Genomic DNA, 27437 nt, shown 5'->3' with positions numbered 1-27437 from the left:
GTGTATTGTAGATGCAATGAAATCATCAGTGGAGCGGTTGTTGCAGTAGGCAAACTGCAATGGGTCCAAAGAGGTGGGCAGAACAGAGCAGATGTAATCTCTGATTAACCTCTCAAAGCATTTGCTGATGATGGGGATCAGAGCATTTCTGCCTAGTTTGGAGGCTAGATAGTCCCTTATGAACCTGGACCAGAATCGGTCTGCTAGGACCTGGGAATGTCTCCAGTGTCGGCGACTTAATATCTCTGATTCAGGGTAAATAAATTGAGGCAGAGCTCCGTCGGGCCGCCCCATTATGAGACTACTTGGCGTCACTGGGTCTGCATCTGCCATGTCTGATGACACATACCCCAAGGGTTTTGAATTTAGGATGGCCTCCACTTCCAGCAAGACTGTCATTAAGACTTCCTTGGGTACTGACTGTGAACCCAAGACTGTGTACAAGGCTGATTTGACAGATCTCACCTCCCTCTCCCAAACTCCACCAAAGTGAGTTAACGATGGGGGATTAAAGCGAAAGTTGATCTTTTGGCGGGCAAGCTGACACTGTATGTCAGGAACTAATGCGGCATAAGCTTCCCGTAACTCCCTTTCACCTCCGCGGAAGTTAGTAAGTCTAGGTGGACCGCTCTCATGGTCAGACATTTAAAGAGAATACCCCAACGCTTCTCTGCACGTCTTCCTATTTTGACCAGCATGGGTCCAAAGCAGTCCACTCCACAAGAATGGAAGGCAGGTTTATAAAGCTGAAGGCACACAGATGGCAGATCCGCCATTTTAGGGATGGTTGGCTGGGCCCTCCACTGTTGACATTCGGGACAGTTATGTTGAAACTGTCTAACTGCTTCACGGCCACGCAGGATCCAGTAATATCTCAGTATTCCCGCGAACAGTCATTCCGATTCAGAATGATGTAACTGGTGATCGTAGTGGTGAATGGTCAAGCGAATTACTGGGTGATTAGGATCCAAGACCACCGGATGCAATACGGCATCCTCGATGCCTACAACTCTCCTCAAACAACCTCCCACTCTTATCAGACCACAAGATGGATTCATTTCAGGGGCTAGGGTGATTAGGCAACTTCTGGAACTGACTGACTTCCCAGTCTCTAGTAGTTTATAATCCTCAGGGAAGGATTCCTGCTGTACCCGTTTGAGGATATGGACCTCAGCTTGGGGGAAATCCTCAGCCTCTGGAGGAGTCCCTGGAGCTAGGGTAGCTCGAAGTTCTTGGGCAGTGACATCCAATAGTTCTTGCCAGGTGTGGTAGTTCCATCCACCAGTGGGTTCAACAGAGGAATGTAAGGTAGTGATCCCGCAGAAGGCTGATTTCCGCAGTTCGACTTTGTCTTCCATAGTCTCAGTCTTGGGTATTACTGGCCATTCCTTGTAATCCTGGAGGAGGATAGAAGGTCCTTGCGACCATCGGTTCAGTGCAACAAGGTATGGGAGGGGTTTTCCTTTTGTGATGTCATCTGCGGGGTTGGCGGCAGAGCTCACATAATGCCAAGAACACTTATCCTTCAGCTCCTGAATCTCAGTGATTCTGTTCCACACAAAGACTCGGTAGCGGCAGGACTCTGAATTTAACCACTGGAGGACAGTGGTGGAGTCTGTCCACAGGGAAATAGACTTGATACTTAGGGTCAACTCGGTTTCCAGTAACTTAGACAACTGTGCTGTGACTAGACTTCCGCAGAGTTCCAGTCTTGGAATAGAGTGAACTCTCTTAGGAGTGACACAAGAGCATTCCATAATGAAGGACAGATAGGTCCGACCTTCCTGGTCAGAAGTTCGGAGGTAAGCAACCGCACCATAAGCCTGCTCAGAGGCATCCAAGAAGATATGTACCTCATGAGTAGCTCCATAACTTCAGGAGGGAAATAAGTCTGGGGAAAGGAAATACAATGAAGGTATCAGAGTTCTTCTTCCCATGCATTCCAGGACTGTATGAGCTCAGTTGGAAGGTTAGGGTCATCCAACCCTCTTTGTTTGTTCCAAAATTGTTTAATGATGACCTTTGCTCGAGTTGTATAAGGTAGAAGCCATCCTAGAGGGTCGTACTGGGTAGCCAGGACCTTATAGATGTTCCTCAAAGTGGGAGTCTTGTATACCACTGGTCGGTGCTTTTAGGACAAGGTGTCCGTCTGCCAATTCCAGCTGAGACCTAGTGTCGACTCAGGGATATCTGCCTTCTCCTGCGTCAACCACAGTTCTACACTCACAGCTCGGGCATTGGTTGGTAGGTGACTCAGCACCTTAGGATCATTACAGGCCCACTGTCGAATGTCAAATCCAGCTCCTGAAAGGATATGATGTAGCTTATCAATCAAGATTCTAGCTGCATCAGCAGTAGGCAAGCTTTGCAGGCAGTTATCAACATAGAAACATCTCTCCACCAAAAACCGAATTGACCAAACTGATCTGTCTGAGGGTGTTGCCATACATGGCGTTGTAGTGCATAGATAGCACAGCATGGACTGGAAGTTGTACCGAAAGGCAATACCTGCCACTCTAGAGTCTTGGGTGCCTCATCCGTCTTCAGGTCCCGCCAAAGGAAACGGAGTAAAGGATGGTCCCCAGGTAGAAGATGGTCCTGGTGGAACATCACCCTGATATCCCCACTCACTGCCACAGGATGTTCTCTGAAGCGGATAAGGACGCCCAACAGAGAGGCCCCAAGTGTAGGACCGGGCAACCGGTACTGGTTAAGGCTTTGACCTTGTTACTGATGGGAGCAGTTAAAGACAATGCAGAACTCCATTGTGGCTAACAATGTGGTGAGGTATGTACCAATATTCCGAATCAGGTATAGGGTCAGTTAATTCCCGAACAGCACCAGACCCAATGAGTTTGCTTATTTCCTCTTTGTAGACCTCAGCTCTGACAGGATCCTTCAGCAGACACCTTTCCACACTGCAAAGGGTAGGTAGGACTGACTCAATAGGTGGATTTAACTCAGGAATGTCCTTTTGCCACAGTAAGGGCGTATCCAACCGATTTATTCCATCCATTTCCAGGATAAGAGTCTTCCTCTCAAGCAGTTGAAGAGCCTCATGATCCTGCTTAGACCGGGTTACCTCTTTGCCCTCCTGCTGATGAACAATATCCAACTGCCATAGTCGTTGGACATTCTGTAGTAGTTCATCCTGGATTGAAGCTAAGGAGGTTAGCAGACATTGTCGTGCGGCATGAGGCCGCCCCATTGAAGGGATGGGTCCTTGGAACGTCCATCCGAGGCGTGTATGAACTGCAGCTGGCGCACCTGGGCCGCCTAATCAAACAGGCTTAGTTGGAGTTATGAGATATGGCTGATCGGAACGATAAGAAATAAGGGCTGGACTTCAGTGAATTTACTGATAGGAAGACCCCTTAAGTGTCTGTACTTATGCTGTAGCTGTTCTACAGGGTAAGACTGATGTGACAGGTTAAGTCGAGCTGCAGTAAAGGCATGATTTATCTTATATTTTGTTTGGAGTTTACAGAGGGGGGAGATCTGAAAGGATATAGAGGAACCATGAAGGACTTGAATGTCATCTCTCACTGTCCGCAATAGAAGATCTTCAGGGACACCTTGGATGCCCAAGACTTTAACTGCAGTGGAGAGCAGAATAGTCCGCTCTGAGCCGTCATCTAGAAGAGCGAAGGTGTCCAAGGTGCGATTTTCATAATGCAGATTCACAGGAACTACTTTGAGCATAACGCGACATCCGATAAAAGGTTAATCCAGAAAGAATCGATCTGGAGAAAAATTTGTCAGGCAGCTCTTCTCCACAGCTGAGCCCTCCTTCTGGGAGGGACTAACATTAATCTCATGTAGAGGGCGAAGATGGGTGCCTTAGCAGAGGTTGCAGGACTTTTTAAGGTCACATTGAGCTGCATGGTGCGACCTAGCACAACGCCAACAACGACTGTTGCTACGAATCGAGGTTCTGACTTTATCTGGGGTAAGTTTAGTGAAGGAGGTACACTGGCTCAGGAAATGATCAGTCTTATCACAGAAAGGACAATAACGTTTCACTTTAGCAGGCTTAGTTTGTGAAACGGAACCTTTACGATAGACAAGAGTTTCACTCTGTGATTCTCCAACACCATGCAAGATGGTCACAGTTCTCTTTCCAGAGTCTGACTTAGCATACAAGCCTTTAGACATTGGCTCGGCATCATAGCTATTGCACCAGGTTTCGTAACGGAGCTAATTCGAAAGGTCAACTAGATTAGGGGTAGTGCCAGGTTGGTGGAACATATGACTGCGAAACTCAGTGCGTTGCTCAGGGGGGAGCTTACTCAGCAGGCACGTGACATGAGACCCACAACTCAACTCCAGTTCACCGTCACGTCCCAAGGTTCTCAGTAGGCCAACTAGTGACTGCACCTGGAGAGCGAACCTCTGGAAGGCGGAGAGATCACCTCGCTTTATGTCAGGGCTCTCAAGGACAATAGCGAATTTCTCATGGAGCGCAGCCATTGTATCAGTGAATGGGGCAGGTGAGTTCAGCTAAGCATCTGCTATCATTCTAGCCTCCTCAAGCTTAATGGAATGAAATATGAGCCTTTTGTGTTTTAATGATCATATCACAGTTTTTTTATTTTTGTTAATTGTGCAGCCCTGCAGGATTGTGGAAGTAGTAGTTTAACAATATATTTGTTTTTTTTAAGATTTATTCATCTTCGTTAATGTTATTTAATTAGTTAGATACAGTTGTTCATTGTTAGTTCATAGTGCATTGACTAATGTTAACTAATACAACTTTTGATTTAAAAAAAAGTATTATTATAAATCAAAATGAAATATAATTAAGATGAATACATTCTTAATAAGTATTGTTCATTGTTAGTTCATGTTAACTAATGTTGTTAACTAACGTTAACAAATGGAACCTAGTGTTACCTAACAATCTAACAAGATTACATTGTAAAACCAAATTGTGGAAAATTCCTCTGCTCATCTGTTTAAAAAAAACAAAAACATTTTTGTTCTACTTTTGTTATATCAAGGCAGGTATAAAATAATATATTGAGTATTTTCCCAGCTTATCGTTAATGCAATTTTTGGCCTATTTACAAATGTAAACGCTTTTTTGTATTTATTCCAATAGGAATGTCACCATTATTGTGCAATAACCTTTATACCTTATCCTAACGGTCTTTCAGCTTGGTTAAGGGAAAGGTTGTCATCTATAACTCTGACTAGATATTATATAACACAGCTGATTGACAGCACCACACATCAAAAACCGACAATTAGGGAGGTGGAAGATCTAAGGAACAGGGATTGGTTGCGTGTCAGATCTGCAAAATCCTACAACAAACAAAGTCATGGACAAGTCTGCCAAGTTACAGAAAGACTATACACAGCAAAGCAACATGGGAGACCTAAAGATAAGACATGGGTTTATGAATGCACATGCTAACGTGTTTAATGGGCACTTGTTGGGGGTAAAAGAGTTGATTCAACAATCTCTAGAGGCCAAAAAGTTCGCCTACTGCCCCTACAGCAAGTTTAGAGTTGGGGCGGCACTCCTGACACACGATGGGACAGTTTTTACAGGTGAGGAAAAACCAGCAGTGTTACACACTGACAGTATGACATGAAGTAATTTAATTATACCTTTATCTGACAGTTTTAGCAGTCAGTTCACAACGCTGGTTGTGTAAGAGACATCAACAGGAAAATGTTAAGTTGCTGTAACGAGTGTTTGTGCACTCAGAACTGATGAATAATGTATAAAGGCTAAGGTTACGTGTTCTGTGCTAGGGTTACGTGTTCTGTTAACTAGAGTTAGTTGTTGCCACTCTGAGAGTAAACAAGGAGAAAAATTAATATAAAACCTTGTATAATCATGTAAAGCCAACAGAATGATGACTAATGTAATAATTTCAAGAATCACTTCTGACAGTAAATGATGAAAAAATTATTATATTTTCCTTATTGATATATGTTTCATGGGACTGGCTGTATTTCATCACACAAAAACATCACTGACATGCCGCATGAAAAAGAAACTTTGAGCAATTTACATGCTTTATGAGTCCTGATCATGTTTCTAATATCTGCTTATGTTTTCCATGTGTAAAAATATAAAAACTTATATTGTCTATACTTAAAAAAATGGAACTGTCATATATTTTAAAATACTGTAGATATCTCGACAATGATTTCTGCTGGACTGAACAGGGCTATCTAACAAAAATGTTAAATATCATTGTGTGTGTTGGCCATAGTGTTCTTAGCATGAAAGGTGAAATGTATTCTGTCACAGGAAGTAAACAACAACTTTGGCCCCTGTGTTGACAGGCCCCTCTAGACCAGCCAATGGAGACCAAACACACTGTACAAACAAGAGAACGGGATGAACTTTAAATCCTATTTTGATTTGGCCTTGTTAAAGAAAAGGGATGATAAGGGGCTAACCACCCATTTTATAGAATAACATTTTAATTTCCCCTCAAATAATGTCAAAATTCAATCTGTAAATTTACCAGGTTACAATGTAGAATGTTGTAGAAGTTAAGGCAAAGGAAGGCAAGGCAAGTTAGCACATTTCATACACAGTGGTAATTCAAAGTGCTTTACTTGGAAATGATAAAGAAAATAAAAGATTTATTGAAGTCTATTTTAAAATCACTTAAGAAAAATACAATAAGAAGAAAAAAAAAAAACATACAAATTTAACACTGAGTTCAGGGCGCCCCTTTAGTGAAAACACTGAACAACTGCCCTAGAGGTCTGAAAGTCAAACACCTCATTATATTGAAACGTCCATTGCCGTGACATTTAATAACCACCTTCCTGAGGCCCTAACGTCTATCACCCGTGATCTTGAAGCAACTTCTTTCATAGTCTTTCAAAGTCTCCCCCATCTTCATCGTTCAGATGTTTCCACCAGATATTTAAATGTGTTTTCACATCTGTTATTGGACCTCTTTTTGGATCCCTTCTGGAAACTGGTTCCAACTGTAAATGGCATAATTGCTAAATGCTGATTCTCCTTGTTTTAAGTGAACCCTTGGTATTTCTAACTGACTTGATCCTAATGATCCTTAGATAGCATATCTGCAATGTATTTAGGTCCTAGGCCACTGAATAGAAGTACTTTAAAAATCAATTTGAAATGTGACTAGAAGTCAATGTAATGACCTGAGTGCTGGTGTGATATGTTCCGATTTTTTGGTTCTGGCAGCATTCTTAATAAGCTGCAGCAGTCTAATGAACTTTTAGAGAAGGCTGGTGAGGATTCCATTGCAGTAGTCCACCCTACTGGTGATGAATGCATGAAAAATTTTCTCTAAGTCTTGACTGTATACAAAAAATCTAATTCTCACTAATATTTTTTTCGATTTAGTTATTGCTTTAATGTGGCTACTGAGACCACATTACTTGATTATTTTCGTCTTTAGACCCCTGGAGGCAAGGAATGTGTTCACCTTTGTAATTTCATCTTTGTTGCTAATTACAATGACTTCTGTTTTGTCAATTATTAAGTTTTGGAACATCCAACTGTTAATAACTTCAGTGCACTGGCACATGGAGTCTATGTGGCTGTAATAATTTGGCGATAGGGCTAGGCAGATCTGGGTGTTGTCTGTATAGCTATAGTAAGCGATTTTATAAATTTTCATAATTTGGCCTAGTGTGAGCATATACAGGTTGAACAGAAGCGGTAAAATAATTGCGCCTTGTGGGACTCCACACGTCATGAATGTTCACTCAGATTGATAGTTGCCTATGTTCACATAGTAACCCTTCTTTTTTAGATATGACCTGGACCATATGAAGACCGTCCCGGAGAGCCTTACCCAGATTTTGAGTCTCTCTAGGATTACATTTTGGTCAACCGTGTCAAAGGCAGCACTGCGATCTATTAATAGCAGCACTGATATTTTGCCTGAATCAGTATTTAGGCGAATATCATTAAGTGTCTTTATGTGTGGCATCTCATCGGTCGGAAACCAGACTGGAAATCGTCCGAGCCATTTGAGTTTAAGAATTTGTAATTGAAATTCACCTTTTCAATAATCTTGCCTCTGAAAGTAAGATTTGAGATTGGTCTGTAGTTAGAGTTATCTAGATTAATCTTTTTATTGAAGGGGATTGACAACTAGTTTTCAGAGACTTTGTAAAAGTGCCTGAAAGGAGTGAGGCATTCACTATTTCTAACAGATCTTTTTTCAACAGTTGATAAATGATGTGTGGAGTGCATCAAGACAGCTTTTAAGATGCAGTACAGCTTCTTCCAGGGTTTTGCTGTCAATTGCCTGAAAATCAGACATAGTGACTAATTTATTCAGTTATTGTGGTGGGGGCTGTCTGACCTCAGTGCAACATGAGGATGAGCTGATCGCCATTCTAATAGAATTCATTTTCTTCATGAAAAAAGATGCAAACTCATTGCAGAGGTATAAGTTAGACATGAGTTCTAAATTTCACTAAAAGTTACTCATATTACCTCATCGATTTTTTGAAACGGTAACGGTTTGTTGAAACCTGCCAAAAAAGAAAACTTTTAAGGAGACACAGTGCAAAAACATCACTGTGTAATGTAAACTCTGCCTTCCTTTAAACTTAAAATCATTGTCCAAAGCAAATTATTCCACATCAAATCTAAAAAAGCATTTGGAGGTGTGCTTGCATGCTTTCTCAACTTTAAACTGCATATCTAACCAACACCTGCCAAACTCATTTGACTTATTACTTGAATTATCACTCTGTGTGTAATATAAACATGAGTCGCTATTACTTTTGAAGGGGTTTGCCCATCAAACACATCAAAATGCACAAACACACATTTCATATTCACAATGTAATCTACACTTAAATGCCAAACCGATTGCACTAGTGCGATAAAGTTAGTTTTACTTTTGCAAATGGATTGTTTAATCTGCTTCAAAAATGTACATGAATAAACTTTAGATAACTTTAGAGAATATTTTTTGTGACATTGAATACAAAATATATATGGTCTTTGCTCTTTGTAAGACAATGCTTGTTTAACACGCCCCAGGGCAATGGTCCATAATTCTAGAAACTCCCATAAATGTGTGTAAAACACAAACATATCGGAGTGTGTTATTGATGGAGGGCCTAAAGCTCTATAAGCATCATGGGGCAAAACATGCAACTTCAAAACATGCCCTTCGTATTTTTACACCATGTAAATACATTTACGAATCATGCTTCTGAATATTTAGACCTTGCCTTTTCATGACAAGTAATTCTGCAACTATATTATGTAACTAAACACTGCTGATGTATCCCTGCATGTGAAATACTGTGTCTACATCAAATCCAGTGACCTTCACTAATTATTGATTCTGGAAGTCTGGACTACAGTAATGTCATACCTGGAAGACAATAGTATAAAAAAAATCCACTTTTAAATAAAAATTAATCTTATCCCACCATCTTGGACAAAACATAATATCAGTTAAAATGGGTTTCATTGTGTACCCTTTCAGTGCCTTTTTGTATTTCACTTAGTAACAGACAAATAGTGCATGAAACAAAACATCATATAAATTCTAATTTTGATACAATAAGCAAGTTTCTTTAAATGCATTTAAGCAACATTCACAAAATGGTAAAAATGATCCAACTCAAATGCATGTGACATCAAATAAACAAGAGTTAGGTCAGAGTTTATTTAAAATTAATCCAAAAGTAATTAAATTAGATCACCCCAAAAATATAATCCAACAGATTATGTTACTGATTGCAATTTTAGCTATGTAAAATCCCTTTAGGATTGGTTCCAAATTTTGTCATGAGTTCCATTAGCTTTATTTTAAGATTTTTTGACAAGATGACTGAACCAATAACTCATCCATGACATTTTCACTATTTATCTGCACACATGCAAATCCTATGACCTCTTCTGTCACATCAGGGTGTAATGTGGAAAATGCTTGCTTCAATTTGGGAATCTGCGCAGAGAAAATTGCCATCTCAAAAGCCGTATCAGAGGGCTACAGGGATTTCAAAGCCATTGCGATTGCAAGGTAAACTTATGCTGTTTTCAAGAGGCCCCCTAGTGGCTCAATACATTTACACTAAGCCAGTAAAACAATATTTCCATCTAAAACATTTTTATCTGTGGAGCATGATGTCTTCTGTACAAAGCAGCATCAAATTTAACGTCTTGTGCTTTTTCAGTGATATGTGTGAGCACTTCATTTCTCCTTGCGGTGGCTGCAGGCAGTTCATGAGAGAGGCAAGTTCCATTCACTATATTTCACAAAATTTAAACAGGTGACATGTCCTTGAAGTTTCATTATCTGTTTTTATTATGATTTTATTTCCTCACCTACAGTTTGGTGTTAACTGGGACGTGTATTTGTCCAAACCGGACGGTTCCTATGTGGAGATGAAAGTTGAGGAACTGCTACCAATATCTTTTGGTCCTGAGGACTTAAAACTGAAGAAAGTGAATAATATTCAGAATGAGTACTAATGACTTATGTTCTGGAACTAGGGATTTAAACTAGGGTCAATAATGTAGGATTTTCTTTACAAATATAAAATATTATTTATATTTCTACTGAACTTGGTACAGTAGGTACATTAATGATATAGAAGGTAGTAATGTTTGTAGATGTTTTGAACATTATTAATTAAAGATATCAATGTTACCGGGAAAATCTAGCTTTTTATTTTGGGGGTAAAGATTGAAAACGCCTTTTCCTGAAGGTTCTAAACTTTGAAAAGCCCATACCTGAACATGGTGCAGTGTAGATAAAGAGGTATTATGTGGATTAATGAGGTTTAATACTGTGTTAAACATGCACACGATTGTCTTTTGAAATACAGTCAAAACAGGTATAAATACGAGTGGACAAATGTTGCTACAGTACAAACTTTATTATTATTTTTAAACAATGCACGTGCACACACATTATATATATTTTTATATATATATATATATATATATATATATATATATATATACATACATACACACACACACACATATAAATAAACCACAAACAGTGCAACAAAAAATAAAAAGCCAACTGAGGATCTAGAACATTCTTAACCTGTTCTATTGGTTGTGATATTACAGATGCAGTTAGAACCTCTCATTATTAAATATTAATAAAGCTGCTCTGTACCATTTTCTTTCTAAATGAAAAAATCCAAAGCAAGTCTTTAGAGTGCAAAACATGAAACAAAAAGACATAACATAAAAAAATGTTGGACTTAAGGAAAGGCAGAACTTACACATATGGCAGGAAGTGCCTACTTAAGAATCTTAACTCATTAAAAATGTTTCAAGTCTTCATGCAGAAAGGTTTGGTTTCGGAAATTCATTATGAGATTTTTTCAAATCCAAATAGTGATTTTGATTGGAAAAAAGGCTAAATGGTAATCTTAATATAAGCTGCTTCTGAAGCTACCCAGAGTGGCTTTATCTGGGATTCAGAAAAGCATCCACACAGTAAAGAAACGGCCATACTACCATGAGACCGACTGTTATAGAAGAGGTATTCTCACCACTAAAGAAGCTGATGAGCACATGGTGCTCCAAATAAAGACAACTCTCTCTCTCCTCAAAACCAGTGTGTTTTACAGAATAATTTAATATTGTTTAAAATAACTGTGTAATTCAGATTAAAAAAAGCTGTTTTGACTTCAGAATTCAACAACTTTAACGTCACTAGAGCATGCCTCCTGTTATAGTTCTGAGCCACTGCCTGGTTCGGCCAGAGGACAATTGTGAGTCTTATTTCTGGGGTGTTGTGGTGTCCAGACCGGGCCCTCCAAAAGCCTCTCCATCCGCAAACCCAGTTGGTCCAGTTTATGGTGAATCTCCAGAGAGGTGGACCTCTGCCGGGAACTGGACAGGGCACTTTGCGCCTTTGCTTTGCCCGGCCACCACCCCATCTTCATCAGACGACCGGCTACACTCAACTTGCTCCCCTGTAAACACAGGTCTGAAAATGCAGAAGTATTTCTTGTGGTCATTGAGTGCCAGGGCATGGCCAGTATAGTCTGGTTTTTCTTCCTCCTCTTCATCCAGGATGTCTGAAGGCCTGGCATCCAGAGCCGCCTCCATGAGCGAGTCCATCCACTGGCTGTGTTTGTCCACATTTAAGAAGGAGTAGTGAAGAGCCTGAGACCTGAAAGAGGAGTTGGGGATATAGTCCTTTAGAACTGTTTGTTGCAGTACGCAATACAGGCACTTAAAACTGAAGTATGTAACTTTTTCTGTGTTAAAATACTTCCTCCTATCCCAGCTTAATATGCAGAGACAGCCATAAATCAGTCATTCCTAGGTACATTTTCTTGAAAACTGTAAACACTGTAGTGCTATGAAAATTCCTGTTTGTTTTGAGCCACCCATCTCAAGAGAGACAATAACATTGACTCGACCAATGGTGTGAGCTGGGGGCAAAAACCTGTTTTGAAATTTTTTATTTTTGCAATTCCGTTTGGTGGTGCAAAAATGATATACTTCAGCTTTAATTCTGTTCCTGAAGATCTAGCTCAAATTAGGGCTGGGCGATATATTGAAAATTCCCGATATAATCACGATTATTTTGCTGGTGATATAAATTTGAGCAATATGGTTAATACTATGGAGATTTTAATGTGCTTTTAAGAGAGCGTCATTAACTGTTTATTCATGATAACTGCGGATTTAGGCATGGGCGACATGGGCAGTTGCCCTGGGCAGCATCTTGTGTGGTTGTACGAGGCGTGTTGAAGCAGGTATCGCCCATGGCGCCAAACAAGCTAGAACCGCTACTGGTTAGCAAATGGAACCTTATTGTAAAGTGTTACCCATAGTTAATAAAAAACTATTTGGTGCACTGTACCTTCAGATTTAAACCAACAGGCACCAGTGGACACTCTGAATTTGGTTTTACACCTAAACAAACATTCATTTCACCACAAATTAACATGTCACTTGATAAGGACTTTTTTAAATACTCTCAAAACCCTCTTTGGATTATCTGTCATGACCCTATACATTTTTAATTTGGTTTCTTCCATAGTGTATAGTGTAATTGAGGAGTTTATAAAGTTAAATGATTAAAATAACACTCAATGCAAGAATTAATCTTGCATCTTATCTAACAGACCACTGACTGCCATACTTATTATTCTGGGTCTCCAGGTGTCATTTATATGGTGTGGCAATTCAACAACCTTTGAGAACAAAACTTTCTAGCTGATACATGTGATGTAGTTGTGGACTTTGGTGTAGACTCCAGGGAAGTACGGGTTGGCACAACTGATGCCCCAGGACACAATACCCTCAAAATAACCATTCAGATAAGAGGCCCGCCAGAGTCACCCTGTTGCCAAACAGAGGTCAATGTCACAGCACTCATTGAATCAGGGATAGAATGCTTTTGTTGAATATGTTCTGTTGAAATGTATTTCAGATGCTCATTCATCTCTCTCTCTCACACACACACACACACACACACACACATACATACAAGATTTAATCTCAAGATTAAAAGGGGGGGGGACTGTAAAGTGGGGTTCAAATGTCCACTTTAAAAATCTGGTATTTTAAATCTAATTTAGACCTGGAAATAATAATAATAATAATAATAATAATAATAAAGCTTTATTATAAATGTTTGAATAAATATGAAAGAAATAATCATTATGATTTTTTGGCAGAGACCATGTTAACCATGTTTTTATCCAGACTTTTGTATCCCACTGTAACTTTACTGCCCTCTGATTTGGATTTATAAATGCAATGTCACAGAGTTACAGAGTTGTATCTCAGCAAAGCTAAATCACCCTTTTGCTGTGACTCACCTGGCAGGAGTGTCTAATCCCTAATTTTGGTCTGACTCACCTGACAAGAGTCTTTGCCACCCGGCAGAGAGACAGTGCACACCATATTTCCTGTGATTCTGTAATAGTAGTAGTATTGACACTGGGAATGATCTTCCTGTCCTCTGTACTGCGTCCACAGCACTCAGGTGTACACCTGAGTGACACCCAGGCACTCCATGCATGCTTGTAAAGGAGGGGTGCCTGAGACTGGCAGAGCAGTTGGCTGAATGTTGGCATTTAGTTCTGCTGGCTTTTCCAACTGATTCACAAATGAATGCATGAAGCCAGGTTAAAGCAGAGTGAAACATTTCACCTTTTTAACAAAATGTACTTTTAGCAATGTTAGAAAAGAGCATATGCCTATGATTTAAAGGAATAGATCACCCAAAAATGTCAACATTTACTGACCATTATTTTTTTCCAAACCGTCATCGGAGATGTTTAGCAAAATGACCTTGTCTACTCCATTAAATGAAAGTGAATCAGAATGCTGTTGAGGGCCAAAAAGGATCATAATATCATAAATAATATAATAATGCATAATTCCTACAACTGTTAATCATGATTTGCTTATTTATCAATCACATCAATATTTTCTGGAAAACAGCACCCAAATATAGATTATTCAATATATAATAATAAAACAAATATTTATGTATTATATAAAATGTATATATAATGCATATAATAGTAATTATGTTAAGAAATATATAATATAATTCAAAGATATTACATAATTGTGGCAGATAAGTAGAGTATTAATTAGAGTATTAGACATTAGGAAAAAGTATCTTTAGACATCAATATATTTAGTTTATTTTAATATTATTGAACATAAGCCTTGCCTACAGTCCTCAACAATCCAGTTTGTAATTTAGTTCATCAATCTGTCTGAGGTAGATTTAAAGAGATGTTCACATAGGATGCATTTTTGCATTCCATCTGTACATATGCTTCAGACAGACATTTTTGTTCTCATGGTTGTTGTCATGTTTCAGTAGTTTTCAGCATCTCTAACCATAAATGCAGTTTTTTAATTATGCTTTGTTAAGTCAAATGTATTTTGAATCTTTAAAAATGTGTCCGAGACCCCTGCACTTTGCTTCTTTGTCTTCCTTTCTTTGTTTAACTGTGCATTGTCTTAACAGCTGGAGTTGCGATTACTGCCCTCTGCTGGCCAAGACCAAAGTCTTTCTAGCAATTGAGTCCACTGGCATCTTTGGAACACCCTCAGATAGCTATTTTTCTATGTAAAGTGGCAAGAGCAGCTCCTGTCTACTTGAAGGTGATTGGCACTTTTATATGGGATCTTTCTTTCATCTTTTGACCATTGGGCGGTCCAATTTCTCCCATTCATTTTAATAGAAATGCCCAGTCTCTGTTAAAAAGTCTCTGCCGAGACTCGCAAAACAAATTAGGTTGCACTTCAAGCTTGAGTAGAACAATACATTGGCAATGTCACCACCTATGTCACAGACGGAAGTGGAGGCAAAAAAACAGCCGCAAACAGTAAACCAAGCCTGTAGTTAGCTGACCCAACAGTCCTCAAAAAGTTAGCTGTTACCTTAAAATTGTCTGGTTAAGCTAAATGAAATGTTTTGCTAAAATCGCAGTGGCAAAATCTGAGAGCTTCGTTTTTATCGGATTCTGTCAACAGAGTTGCCTGGACTGAGGAGATATTTTCCTATGTATCTTATTGACTCAAATCATTATAATAATGGTATAGCTAAGAATATTTCTGAATTGATGATGGTTTTGTGTCCAAATTTTGTTTAATCTATTATTATAACTAGCTGTTTTATTAGAAATAGTGTCCCCAAACTTAGATAGCTTTGATCCTGAAGGCTAATTATATTCTGTATTATCTTTTAGCAATATTTAGAGGTGCTAGCTAGAACTAGCTGTCTAATCTGTCAAATCTAACACAATAGTTTGCCAGCTTTCAGTCACTTACTTAAGGCGCATGAGCTGCAATATCTCAGATGATAGGAAAATTCCTTGTTACAGTGGCATGATTATTGTGTTAAACGTTTTTATGTGTTATGTTTTTTTTAATTAATCACACTGATTTAACGTGTTAAATTGACAGCCTCGGTAATACCATATGTGTACTATATTCCAAGACTTATGAAGTAGCATGATATCTTAGTGTGAACAGACTGAAATTTAAGTTGTTATACACAGAAAATATTTTTGTCCTCTGCTGTAGCCCTTAAATCTCATTTGTGAATTAAAACAAACTTGGCATGTTGCGATCTGTTTCAATTAGTTTATTACTCAAAGCTATTACCCAGATAGCAAGGAAGTTAGCTGTCACATCTGGCCTTGATATGGCATGGTTAAACACATGTGGGCCAAACTTTCACCATATATGTTTGGCCAAAACTTTAGAATTGGCAGAAATGTTCTCATGGGTCACAACTGGCATTGCGGTATATGGCCCAGATGACAACACATAGCTGAGACCCATGTGTGCAAGCCATGAAAACGTTAACTTGTGGTTAACATTTGGTTTATACTCTGAAAAGCACGTGTAGGCAGGTGTGGGAGTCCATACCACAGCCTGTTCAACAATGCCATTGTTTGGTCTCATTGTTGTAGCATCTTCTTTCAACTCCTATTAATGGACAGGGTTGGGGAGTAACAAAATACATTTAACGGGATTACGTATTTAAAATACAAAATATAATTAACTGTATTCCACTACAGTTACAATTTAAATCATTGGTAATTAGAATACAGTTACATTCAAAAAGTATTTTGATTACTGAAGAGATTACTTTGCATTTTATTGTCATTTGTTTCATTTAATATTTAGTCCTTTCAGATGGAAAACATTTATACCTATAAATTATGCGATCCAAAGTGCATTTGAACAGCGGTGAAACACTATCTTATGATGTGTTACATTCATAAGCAGACAGAGAAGTAAGTTTGAAGTAAGTTTAGAGCATAAGAAATAGAAATAAACTTTGTGTATATTGTCAGCTTTACTCCAAGCTAAAATGCTATTTCTAGCCATTTTACACGCATGTGTTACCGGGCATGATCACGTTTTTGTTTTAATCAAGAAAATTTACGTTGGATCATAATTTCTTTTTTCTAGTAAGACCTTTGATATTAGGGCAAACCTCTTATTCTTGATAATAATTTTTTTATCGTTTTCCTGTAAAAATATATAAAAATCTTTAAAACAAGATCAATTTGATGTATCTTGTTTTAGAAACAACACTGCATAAGATATTTAGGTTTTTTAGAGAATTATTTTAACATGTGTATTTTGTCTTACTGTACTGGCAGAATTTTTATAATCAAAACAAGTGGAAAAATCTAGCAGTGCAGAAGAAGTAATCTAATGTATTTATAATACGTTACTGACATTGTGCAATCTAATGGAATACATTACAAATTACATTTTACAGCATGTATTCTGTAATCTGTAGTGGAATACATTTCAAAAGTAACCCTCCCAACCCTGTTGGAGTGAAACTGTCATGGCAGCAGCAACTTAAATACAGGACAGTGGCCATTTTTCCCACTGTTTTCTCTCCTCACAATTGCTGTATCCTGAAACACCTTAAAGTAGCTTTAAGTGCAGTTTAGTCATTTTAAAATCCTATAACTGATCATTAAGAAAATTAAATCAATTATACTTTTTTTTTCTTAGGACCAAAAGCGTTAGGTGTAGATGATGTGTGTAGTGTTTTTCAGGTTATAAAAAGTGATTGAAATGTGAATAATTCTATTAATTCTATCGAATTCCATTTTCTCTCTTACAGGTTGTGAGTGAAAAAGATATTGCCCATGGGTGAGATTTGTCTAATATGTCTACTAACATTAATTCACTTTGTGTTATGTTTAACATTATCTTATATTAAAAATAAAAATGATTGTAACTACACTCTCATCATGCATTAGACAATGCTAACCACTTCCAATATTACAACCAACATCAACACATTTTCATTTTATTTCAAATAAAAAAGATTGTGATTTAATTTTGTGGTCTATGTTTGATTTATTGTGCAATAAATTAAAGTATTGAGTAGGCTTTATGTTCTTCTGGTTAAATTCTGGGAGAATACTGGCATTTAGTCTATCAAAGAACAATCAAGAATTACATATAAGGCCCATGTATTGGCCACACAAGCTTTACTAATTTGGCTCTCTGCTGGTGAAGTTATGGCAATGTTTTGGATCAGATCTGGCAAAAGTATCTGTACCAGATTTGGGGCATCATTCACTTTCTGAGCTAGGCCACATTTCAGCTGTTTGTTAGGGCCAAAGCAATTTGCTGAATATGAATTACTTACATTTTTGTCATTTGGTTAGTGTTATAGCACACGTCCCCATTCGCATTCATTTTAAAGAAAAGATCAGGCAGAATATTCTGCCTGACATGTTTTTGAGTTCCACAGAATATAGAAAATCATACAGGCTTGAAACGACATTTGAGTGAATGGCTTGCCTCACGAATTCTAATGAACTTACTTTCAAGAGCATGTCATGATCAAATGTCCTGTTGTTACACAAGTGTAATGTTGACTGTAATGTTATAACAAGAGTACTTATAGCATGTTTACTGCGTTCTTTAGAGCAAATCAAAATTCCTAAGCGAATTCAGTTGCTGATTCGAAGATCAGCGCTGACGCAACATGGATGCAATACTCACGGTCTCCAGCAGTAGGCAGCAGTAACCACCCATTGCGGGCTAACGAGTGTTCCTCCGCAGGAGTTATTGTACTGGATAGAGGCCTGGTACTTGATAGAATATGGTTCAACCTCCTGACCTCCAATGATCCTCTAATGCAGTGAGCCTATGAATGAAGGGAATAATGATACAGAGAATGCCCTAGAATAAACAAAATTGCCAGCTGCACAAGTTCACACTTGCTAATACTAACACTTTGCTAATGACTGCACAAAGAGCAAATATGAGCATATTTATGCATTAAATTTTGATGTTATATGTTAGCCTACTCAGGTAATGCAGTGCTTTACCGTGAAGGGTTGAGAGCATGATGAGCAAATCATATTCAAGGCATTTTGTCATGTTTAAGAAGTCTAAAACACAGGACATTTAGAGCTCAAACATAATTTCTCAGCACATTTCAGCTGTGGTATTGAAAAAGCATCATATTTTACAGATGTCCGTATAATAAATCAATCAATTCAGTGGATTTCACAGCATGTGTCCACATGGTTTTACAGAAAACAGGAACAATAGCTGTTAATAAAACTCTTTTTGACTAGCCTATATCTTCCCAACTTAGTGTAGCTTGCTCCAAAAAAAAAAAAACATCAATTAATATTGTCATAGATCATGGTTTTGTATCAAAATATCCAAAGTTACTAATATATGATGTTATGTGTATGACGTATCATTACTTAAAATATATGGTGTCGCTTTGTTGTACTCACCCTGAGCATCAATTCTGGGCATTACCATCTTCCTACCGCACTACCGAAGCTGGGAATATTCTCTTTACTTTTATAGTGTAACCACATCTGTCCCATAGGATTCATGGTCTTCTTTGTTAACTTACTATAATCGGGAACAAAAACAACAACACAACAGGACTCGGGCTGACCCAAAAGCACTCAATAGTTCTGGTCGACTCCTCTTGTTTGAAGCTATCATGCCTTAAACCTACCCTTTGATTAATACGGAATATTCTGCTTTCAGAGGAGAAATCAAATATCTATTGACTCCCTTGTTTGACAAAATGGTTTGCTGGTGAATATGATATCGGTGACTGTAAAATTAGGTGGAAAGGGCAATGGGATGGTGGTAACAAAAGCATCTGCGAACAAGTTTTTTGCCACTATCCCTTGATGTTTATTAATGCACGTCCATACCCTTAGGGGAGAGCTCCACCTTAAGAGATGGGTTTGCCATCTCTTCAAAAACATCAAGTCCCTCCTTGGATATAGTGAATCTGTATTCAGACAGTTGCTCATGAAATTTCATAATTTAAGCCTCAATTAATGTCTCAATAATTGACACACCAAATATAAAAATAAATGACTCATGTTGTTCCAAACCCACATGACAGTCTTGAATTTTGAATGCTAGCATGCAGAATGTTAAGGACCAACAGCCTCAGTCCCCATTAACTTTCACTGTATGGAAAAAAAGAGCATTAACATTCTTTAACATTTCTGTTCTTGTGTTCCACTGAATAAAGTAAGTCATACAGGTTTGGAAAGACATGAGGGTGATTAACTTGCTTACTTCATCTCTGATTGTACATGCATACCCTGTGTTCCTGTTTCTCTAGCATTCTCTCTCACTGTACATTTATTCCTATAACTCAGCCAGATCACGTTATTCTGCATTGTGATTCTCTTTCCCTTGAAGTTGATAGTTACACAGAGACAAGGCATGTATTTTTGAGATGAGCTCCTCCTTTGTGGGGGATGAAAGATAGGCAAATGTGTGGTACTGCATCCTAAATGAAATGTCTGGGAGTTACTGGCTAACAGCGAGAACATGAATTTCCATTTAGTCCACACAAAACCACTGAATACTCAAAACAATATATAGAATGGGCTTGTATGGTGGGATGACCAGAACTTTTACTACTGTACTAAACAGGTGGTGTGACACCTCTGTAAAGAAATGGCTTACAATTGCAATGCATTGAAAAAGAAACAGATCAATATATAAGTCCTTTTTTAATATTGAGAGAATTTTCATTTTTGGGTGAACTATCCCTTTAATTCTTAGAGGATTTTTATTTGAGCCCTTTATGATTTGTTCCAAATAATAATAGGATGCCATTATCAACCCATTAGAATTCCATTGGGATTTTTATTACAAGGGACACTAATTTTCACATAGAAAGTTGATGGGGCTTAACAGACAAGTTCAAACTTGTAAGATAAATGCCCATTACACTCAAATGAACCACTGGGTTCATGTTGTGTGTTATGAGAAGGTCATAGTGGAGAAACCTGCTGAAAGGCCAACTCGTTGTTCTCTTGAATCAAACATTGTTTCCCATCAAGTTACCCATGACAACTGAAATCAGAACTTTGGAAACTTGAGGAACGGTGTTGATGTGATTTTCTCACAGCGATGTGGAGGGGTTTGGTAGATATAGCCCAGCCAACACGCAGTCCAGTGCTACACATTCACATTTGCCATGGCCCCGCTTCTCTTTCTGGTGCTGTTGAAACTCTTCCCTGCAAATTGTAAGTATACTAAACTCTAAGAAGGGTTTAATTTTTGTACCGTAGGTACATGTGCATTCTTAGCTTTATATAGCTTTTAGAAATATTCCAAAGTGGTAGATCAATGGATCTTATTGTCTTTAAAGCTGTAGGGGAGACATGGACTATTTGTGATACTTTTTACTCTAGTGAATTTTCTTCTTCTTCTCCTTTTTTTTAAATTAATTTCGGTATAGGCACATATGTCTAAGCTGCATAAAAAAGCAAATGAAAATTCCACCATTATTGCAAAGGAAAAAAGATACAGTTCATTGAACACACAATGATCTTTTGTGGATACATGCCCCAGTATATCCAGTATATAGCCCTTGTGAAAAATGTGGTTAGTGTGACAACTAGCCCTGGTCTCCCCTACGTTTACTCTGCATTTGCTTGCAATTCATGTGCCTGTTGTCAACATTCCTCAGATATGCAAAGATCCAATATCACTTGATATATGGAGTCTGAAATGCTAAATTAAGGTTTTTACAGATTCCACTGCAAATAATCAGAAAATGTAGATCCCCCACTACTGACTTCAGACCACTTCCTAATCCATATATTAGAGGCATTTACAGAACATAAGGCTGCATCTGTTTGCCTGGAAAGAAACTTGACCTTTACTCAACAGTAATACACAGGGAGTCAAGCTTGATTTTTTCAGTTATCAAATTCAAACTGAATGTAAATGAGATTAGAGGTTTTTGTCATTGCCCTTTGTCTGTCTCCTTGAGTTCTGAGCTATTTTAAATCTTGTGAAATCTGCTCTTTTTGCTTTCAGGTCTGGACTTCATTCAGGGGCGCATCATTGGCGGATATATCCCATCGCCAAATTCAATCAAATACATTGTGTCATTACAAAGCTCAAAGGGGCAGCACTTCTGTGGCGGATCTCTTGTCCATAAATACTGGGTGCTAACAGCTGCTCACTGCAATATTGGGTGTGTGATTATTTACTATTTTTAAGAGCTGTCAATCTATTTCAAATTAAATTATTTACATAATATACAGATTAATTTAACTATTACATAAATCAGTATTTGTGGAAAATGAAGGAAGATAATTCAAAGACATTACATTATTGTAGCAGACGAGCAAAGACAGACACAGCTTTAAGGAATATTCTGGGTTCTGCAAGTTAAGCTCAATCAACAGCATTTGTGACAAAATATTGCTATATTTGTGACATAATAACACAAAAAATTATTTTGACTCGCCCGTTCTTTTCTTTAAAAAAAGCAAAAGTCTGGGTTCCAGTGAGGCACTTACAATGGAAGTGAATGGGGCCAAACCATAAACATTAAAATACTTAATATTTTAAAACGATTGCCACAATATATAAGCAATATGCGTGTTAACATGATTTTAGTGTGATAAAATCGCTTACTAACATTTTCTGTGTAAAGTTATTGTACATTTTACAAATTAATTTCCATGATGATGTCAGCAAACCCTAAAATGACTAAAAGGACAATTTAAACATCTTAACAGCTCAAATAATACATGTGTTCTAACATAAGAATTAATGTAAGTGCTATTATAAAAGTATAAGCTTCACATTTCTGCCTTTAAACCCTCCAAGAATTGTCCCCATTTACTTCCATTGTAAGTGCCTCACTGTAACCCAGATTTTTGCTAATTTCAATAAAAGGATCTAAATTATTTTTTAGTGGTAATCAGCATTATGCCACTAATGCAGTCGAATGAGCTTAACTTGTATTGAACACAGAATATTCCTTTAATGTGGCTTTAGAAGTCAATAGTAATGGCTGAAGCTGTGATAACTGCAGACAAAAACATAATTTGAATTTAGGTAAATCAAGCTTGATTTTTTCTGATCATAGAAAAATGTATGTTCAGGTTGGGGTTAAATGCCAAATTTTTTAGTGCCTTATTTTTTTAAAGAATTAATTGTATTAAATGAACATGTTAAATTGGCAGTCTTCATTTTAAATGAACCATTGTCTGCCTAACAGACCTTTTATGAGACTAACAAGATCTGGTCTAACAGCGAAGTCTGTGGTTGAGTTGAAAACTAAAGTACAGCTGACAGCCACATCGGATGTGCTATAACCTTGACCCTTCATCACTCTGTGGTACTAAATGAATGTTGTCTTATCTGCTGCTTGGCACAGCTGATGCTGCTAACAGGGAGTAATACTGTCTTTCACCTCATGTCCTTTACCAATAATCACTGTGTATAACAAGTGATGTTAAAAAATGAGATATCAAGCACATAATTGTATCTGGTACCTTTTGAAATCATACTCATTTTCAAAGACAACTCATACAATTCACAAATTAATATTTTTATGTGGTCATAATGGCACTTTAGTATAAGACTGTGCTAGAATAACAACCCATAATATATTTCAAAGGCTCTTGTAGTCTGTAGATGGCATTTTTGCTTGTCTTTAAGGATGGATCAGATGATGATCGTTGCAGGAGACTATACTTTGGGTGCTTATGAGGGGACAGAGCAGTATTTCAAGCCTCAGTCTCTTATCCCATACCCTCTGTACAACAAGAGCACCAATAATGCAGACATCATGCTAATTAAGGTACACCACTGTTTGTTTGCCTTGGTATTCAGTCTGAATCATTGTTTATTGTAGAAGTATGAAGAATTAGATATCTCTTTTGAGAGTCAAGAGTATAGTTACAAAACATTATTACACAGCTAGCTGGAATAATTGATTCTGATTGTTCAATTGTGACATCCTATGATCAGATATTTTGTAACACTTATTACCATTTAATAAGCAGGATAATGTACAGTCTGCAAGTAATTAGCTAAATAAACCACTTTAGGTAAAATACTCCCATTTGATGAATAGGGTTGACTTTGCATTATCACAGTACCATGGTATAATAAATTAGAGTCTAATGGTTTGTTCGCCTTTTTTTGTGCCAATGTGTGAACGGCTTGTAACACAACTTGAAAAATTAGCCCTTCCCGGACTTCCTAGGTTGCCTATTAAAGCCTGTAGACTGATTTTCATGCGAAGGGAGCGGTTTGCTTTTGCCGGGAAAATCCAAAGGATGTGCACTCCCGAGAGCCTTGCCTCAGTGCTTCTCTTCTGTTATTCAGCAGCGACAACAGTCTACAACACTAGGTAACGTTATCTTAGAGATGGAATCCAGCAAAGGTTCGGCTCCAAGAACACTGACTCCTACACAAACTCAGAATCAGGCAAAAACAAATATATATATTATTTACTGAATCCCATTTGGCTTAGCGGGAACATGGTCGTGGTCGAGCGAAAACTAGAGTGAAAATCGGCAGGGCATTTGGAGGGACCTTCGTTCTGTTTTGGGGATCAAAACTGACCCTGAATTGGCGTTCTTCTTATTGGACAGGTAATATATTGCCATAAGCACTGATCTGTGTAATTTCAGCTAACTTGATCATGCCTGCTAACGCTGACGAATTGCAAGCTACCTTGCTTCATGACTTTGTAACAATCTTCTATTTACACTAAAAGTTAGGTATGCTGATTCACAGTAACTGACAGCAATGTTAATCTGTAATTATTCAGCAAGGTAAATTACAATAGCACATGAAATGAATGCTAGACGATGTTCAACATAATGCAAACAGACCCATTCATTAGTGTAACATAACTTGGTAATACAGAAAATATATACATTCTACTATTATAAAACAATAGTGCATCGATATATCAAAATGTTAGTTGTGATGGAATCACATCAATACTAAATTGTGTCAACATATTTTATATGTTGACACAATCAATTTTATAAACCGATACAGTCATCATCCACCAAATTCAGATAACAGCTATTGATAAAGCTGGCTGGCTAGCTAGCTAACGCCGACATATGCTATAGTATAAATGCAGTTAATGTATCATGCAAAAAAAAGTGATTACTTCAAACCAAAGTCTTGCATATTCAGACCTATATCCACACTTTGTTTTAGCCCTGTTCCAGCACTGGAGAGTCAAATCTAATATACAGTCTCAATATAAACAATCATAACAGTGTAATTTCAATTATGTCTGTCTACATGATGTTGGTGAATCACGTTCAGTCTCTTTGTATGTTACATCATTGTTTTGGTTGATGCTCACTCACTTGTTTCCCTATGGAGTGTGTGCGCGAACGCAAGCAACAGTTAGCTGGCTGCTGTTCACTTAACGGCCACAAGTGTCATTAATAACAAGGGTTTCTAAAACTTACATACTGCACCTTTAAACAATACTTTTTATAGTGTAACCTATTATAGTCATGGCTCGATTTAGGCATATTTAATCATATTGTTGACTTGAATAATACCAGTTCATTTAGAAGGACTTTTTTTTAGGTTACCTGACTAAACATTTTTTACAGTGTGGGTTTCAGGCTTTGGGAAGCATGCGTTTATATAAATCTGACAGCTAACAGTTGTGCTTTTCTGACAGCCCTGTTCAACATATCTCTCTTGATATGGTTTATTTCAGCTTAGTGCTCCCATAGAGCTGAACCGGTATGTGTCCCTCGCCCCACTCCCTAAACAGAACACAGGGCTGCTGGCGGGCAGGATGTGCCGGGTGTCTGGGTGGGGCTCCACAAGCCACAGTGGAGGTCAGACCCCCCTCACCCTCCGCACAGTCAAACTCCCCATCGTGTCCATGGTTAAGTGCAACAGCAGCAAATCCTTCAATGGGAACATTACAACCAATATGATCTGTGCAGGGTCCAGCACAGGAGGGAAAGATGCATGTAAGGTACTGCTTGGTGTGATCTGCGGAAAGCTCTTCATATTTTGAACCCTTTTACATTTTTGAAATACAGTGCATTATTGTGTGTGTTTTTTGGAACCCATATGAGCACTATATTAATCTTTGACAAAAACATATAAAATAACACTTAATTTAAATATTTACGCTCCTTACCGATACCTGTGCAAACCATGCTGGGAAATGGAAATCTCCTGCCCAGTTTCATCACTGCTACATTAACACCACAGAAAGTTTTAATGTAGTCCCAACTCAAATGGAATAAGCAAACTTCCATTTTATACATTTAAATGGATAGAATGACGTGAAATCAAGCTATTATTACTATTTTTCACATTTTAGAATATCAGTAAAGTCATCGAAGCTATGAAATAACACAAAATGGAAGTGTGAAAAAAAAAATGTAAAGCTGGATTTTGGGGCCTGGGTAGCTCAGTAAGTAAAGATGCTGATTACCACACCTGGAGTGACAAGTTTGAATCCAGGGCATGATTTAGTCTTAAGCAACCAATTGGCCCGGTTGCTAGGGTGGGCAGAGTCACGTTGGGTTAACCTCCTCGTGGTCGCTATAATGTGGTTCTCGCTCTAGGTGGGGCATGTGGCGAGTTGTGCGTGGATGCCGTGGAGAATAGCGTGAAGCACCACACGCAGTATGTCTCTGCGGTAACGCGCTCAACAAGCCATTTGATAAAATACGTGGATTGACGACCTCAGATGCAGAGGCAACTGAGATTGGTCCTCCGCCACCCGGATTGAGGCGAGTCACTACGCCACCACGAGAACTTAGAGCGCATTGGGAATTGGGCATTCCAAATTGGGGAGAAAAGGGGAGGAAAAAAAGGTGAATTGTGTAATTTCTGTAAAACTAGCACAAAACTAATTTCAAGCATTTGCGTTTGAAAATTTGACATTTAGTGTTTGTTTTTTTAAGATCATGAGAAGCATTTATTCAGTCAAATATGTCAGAAATCTGACATGGTAGTGTACCACTAAAAGTAATGAGGAGAGTTTGCTGGTTTTTTATTTATGTCCGCACCCCACCCACTAATTGGTGGATTTACAAGTTTTTCTCTAAAAGTTTATACTTTTTCTGATTATCAGTGATTTACTGTAAATGCATTCATGTAGACTGTATGTAAGGGTGTGCTGTTTTGATGTTCCAGGGGGACTCTGGGGGCCCGTTGGTGTGTGAGGGATGCGTCTATGGCCTGGTCTCTTGGGGAAATGGTTGTGGAGATCCAAAGTTTCCAGGGGTGTATACAGCCGTGTCCAGGTTCCGCAGGTGGATTGACCAGACCATATACAGCCCATACTCACGATGTCTTAAGCCATGAGGTCAAAGTTCACTGTACCTGTGTTAGGGAGGTCACAGTAGATTTTAAGAAAATGGACCCCTATAAAAGACACCGGAACAATATGATTTAATGAAAGATATATTGGCCAGGCTAATTAATTGCCCATATTTAGCTTTTTTGAGATTATTAGTATTGGCTAATAACCATGTCCGCTTGGCATGCTGAAAGGTGTTAACCTCTCCTTTGTGTCAATTTCAAAACATACTGATAGTTAAGCCTACTCTTTTCATATTTAGTGAATTTTTAGTAATTTCTGTGTAAAAGAAATTTCACCAATTTTGTGTACCTCTCATTTGCTGTCCTTGAATTGCATTTAGTGTAT

General features: G+C 38.1%; 2 protein-coding genes and 2 pseudogenes across 2 annotated transcripts; 2 read left to right on the top strand and 2 right to left on the bottom strand.

Annotated features, from left to right (window-relative positions):
* The first annotated feature begins 5215 nt into the window (after positions 1-5215).
* LOC127626324 (cytidine deaminase-like) lies at positions 5216-10732 on the top strand. Its single transcript, XM_052102042.1, has 4 exons — positions 5216-5553; positions 9890-10001; positions 10156-10213; positions 10313-10732. The coding sequence occupies exons 1-4, from the start codon at positions 5322-5324 to the stop codon at positions 10451-10453; spliced, it is 543 nt and encodes a 180-aa protein (XP_051958002.1). The 5' UTR covers positions 5216-5321; the 3' UTR covers positions 10454-10732.
* Positions 10733-11671: 939 nt separating this feature from the next.
* On the bottom strand, positions 11672-12259 carry LOC127625785 (dnaJ homolog subfamily C member 16-like; annotated as a pseudogene).
* Positions 12260-13170: 911 nt separating this feature from the next.
* Positions 13171-19252, bottom strand: LOC127625784 (trypsin-3-like; annotated as a pseudogene).
* A 1699-nt stretch (positions 19253-20951) lies between these two features.
* Positions 20952-27094, top strand: si:dkey-33m11.7 (trypsin). Its single transcript, XM_052101136.1, has 5 exons — positions 20952-21000; positions 21800-21959; positions 23438-23579; positions 25482-25748; positions 26924-27094. Exons 1-5 carry the CDS (start codon positions 20952-20954, stop codon positions 27092-27094), a joined length of 789 nt encoding a protein of 262 aa, XP_051957096.1.
* The last annotated feature ends 343 nt before the right edge of the window (positions 27095-27437 follow it).

The sequence above is a fragment of the Xyrauchen texanus genome, chromosome 32 (genome assembly GCF_025860055.1).
Source record: "Xyrauchen texanus isolate HMW12.3.18 chromosome 32, RBS_HiC_50CHRs, whole genome shotgun sequence".
Lineage (NCBI taxonomy): Eukaryota > Metazoa > Chordata > Actinopteri > Cypriniformes > Catostomidae > Xyrauchen > Xyrauchen texanus.
The sequence above is the reverse complement of the archived record's forward strand: the minus strand, read 5'-3'. Positions and strand labels throughout refer to the sequence as shown.

Bases quoted from the DNA above. Each gene is read 5' to 3' on its own strand.
- si:dkey-33m11.7 (XM_052101136.1), top strand. From the start codon at position 20,952: ATGGCCCCGCTTCTCTTTCTGGTGCTGTTGAAACTCTTCCCTGCAAAT. The intron at 21,001-21,799 runs GTAAGTATACTA...TTTTGCTTTCAG, and splicing joins GAAACTCTTCCCTGCAAATT to GTCTGGACTTCATTCAGGGG. The intron at 25,749-26,923 runs GTACTGCTTGGT...TTGATGTTCCAG, and splicing joins GAGGGAAAGATGCATGTAAG to GGGGACTCTGGGGGCCCGTT.
- LOC127626324 (XM_052102042.1), top strand. From the start codon at position 5,322: ATGGACAAGTCTGCCAAGTTACAGAAAGACTATACACAGCAAAGCAAC. The intron at 10,002-10,155 runs GTAAACTTATGC...GTGCTTTTTCAG, and splicing joins AAAGCCATTGCGATTGCAAG to TGATATGTGTGAGCACTTCA. The intron at 10,214-10,312 runs GCAAGTTCCATT...CCTCACCTACAG, and splicing joins GCAGGCAGTTCATGAGAGAG to TTTGGTGTTAACTGGGACGT.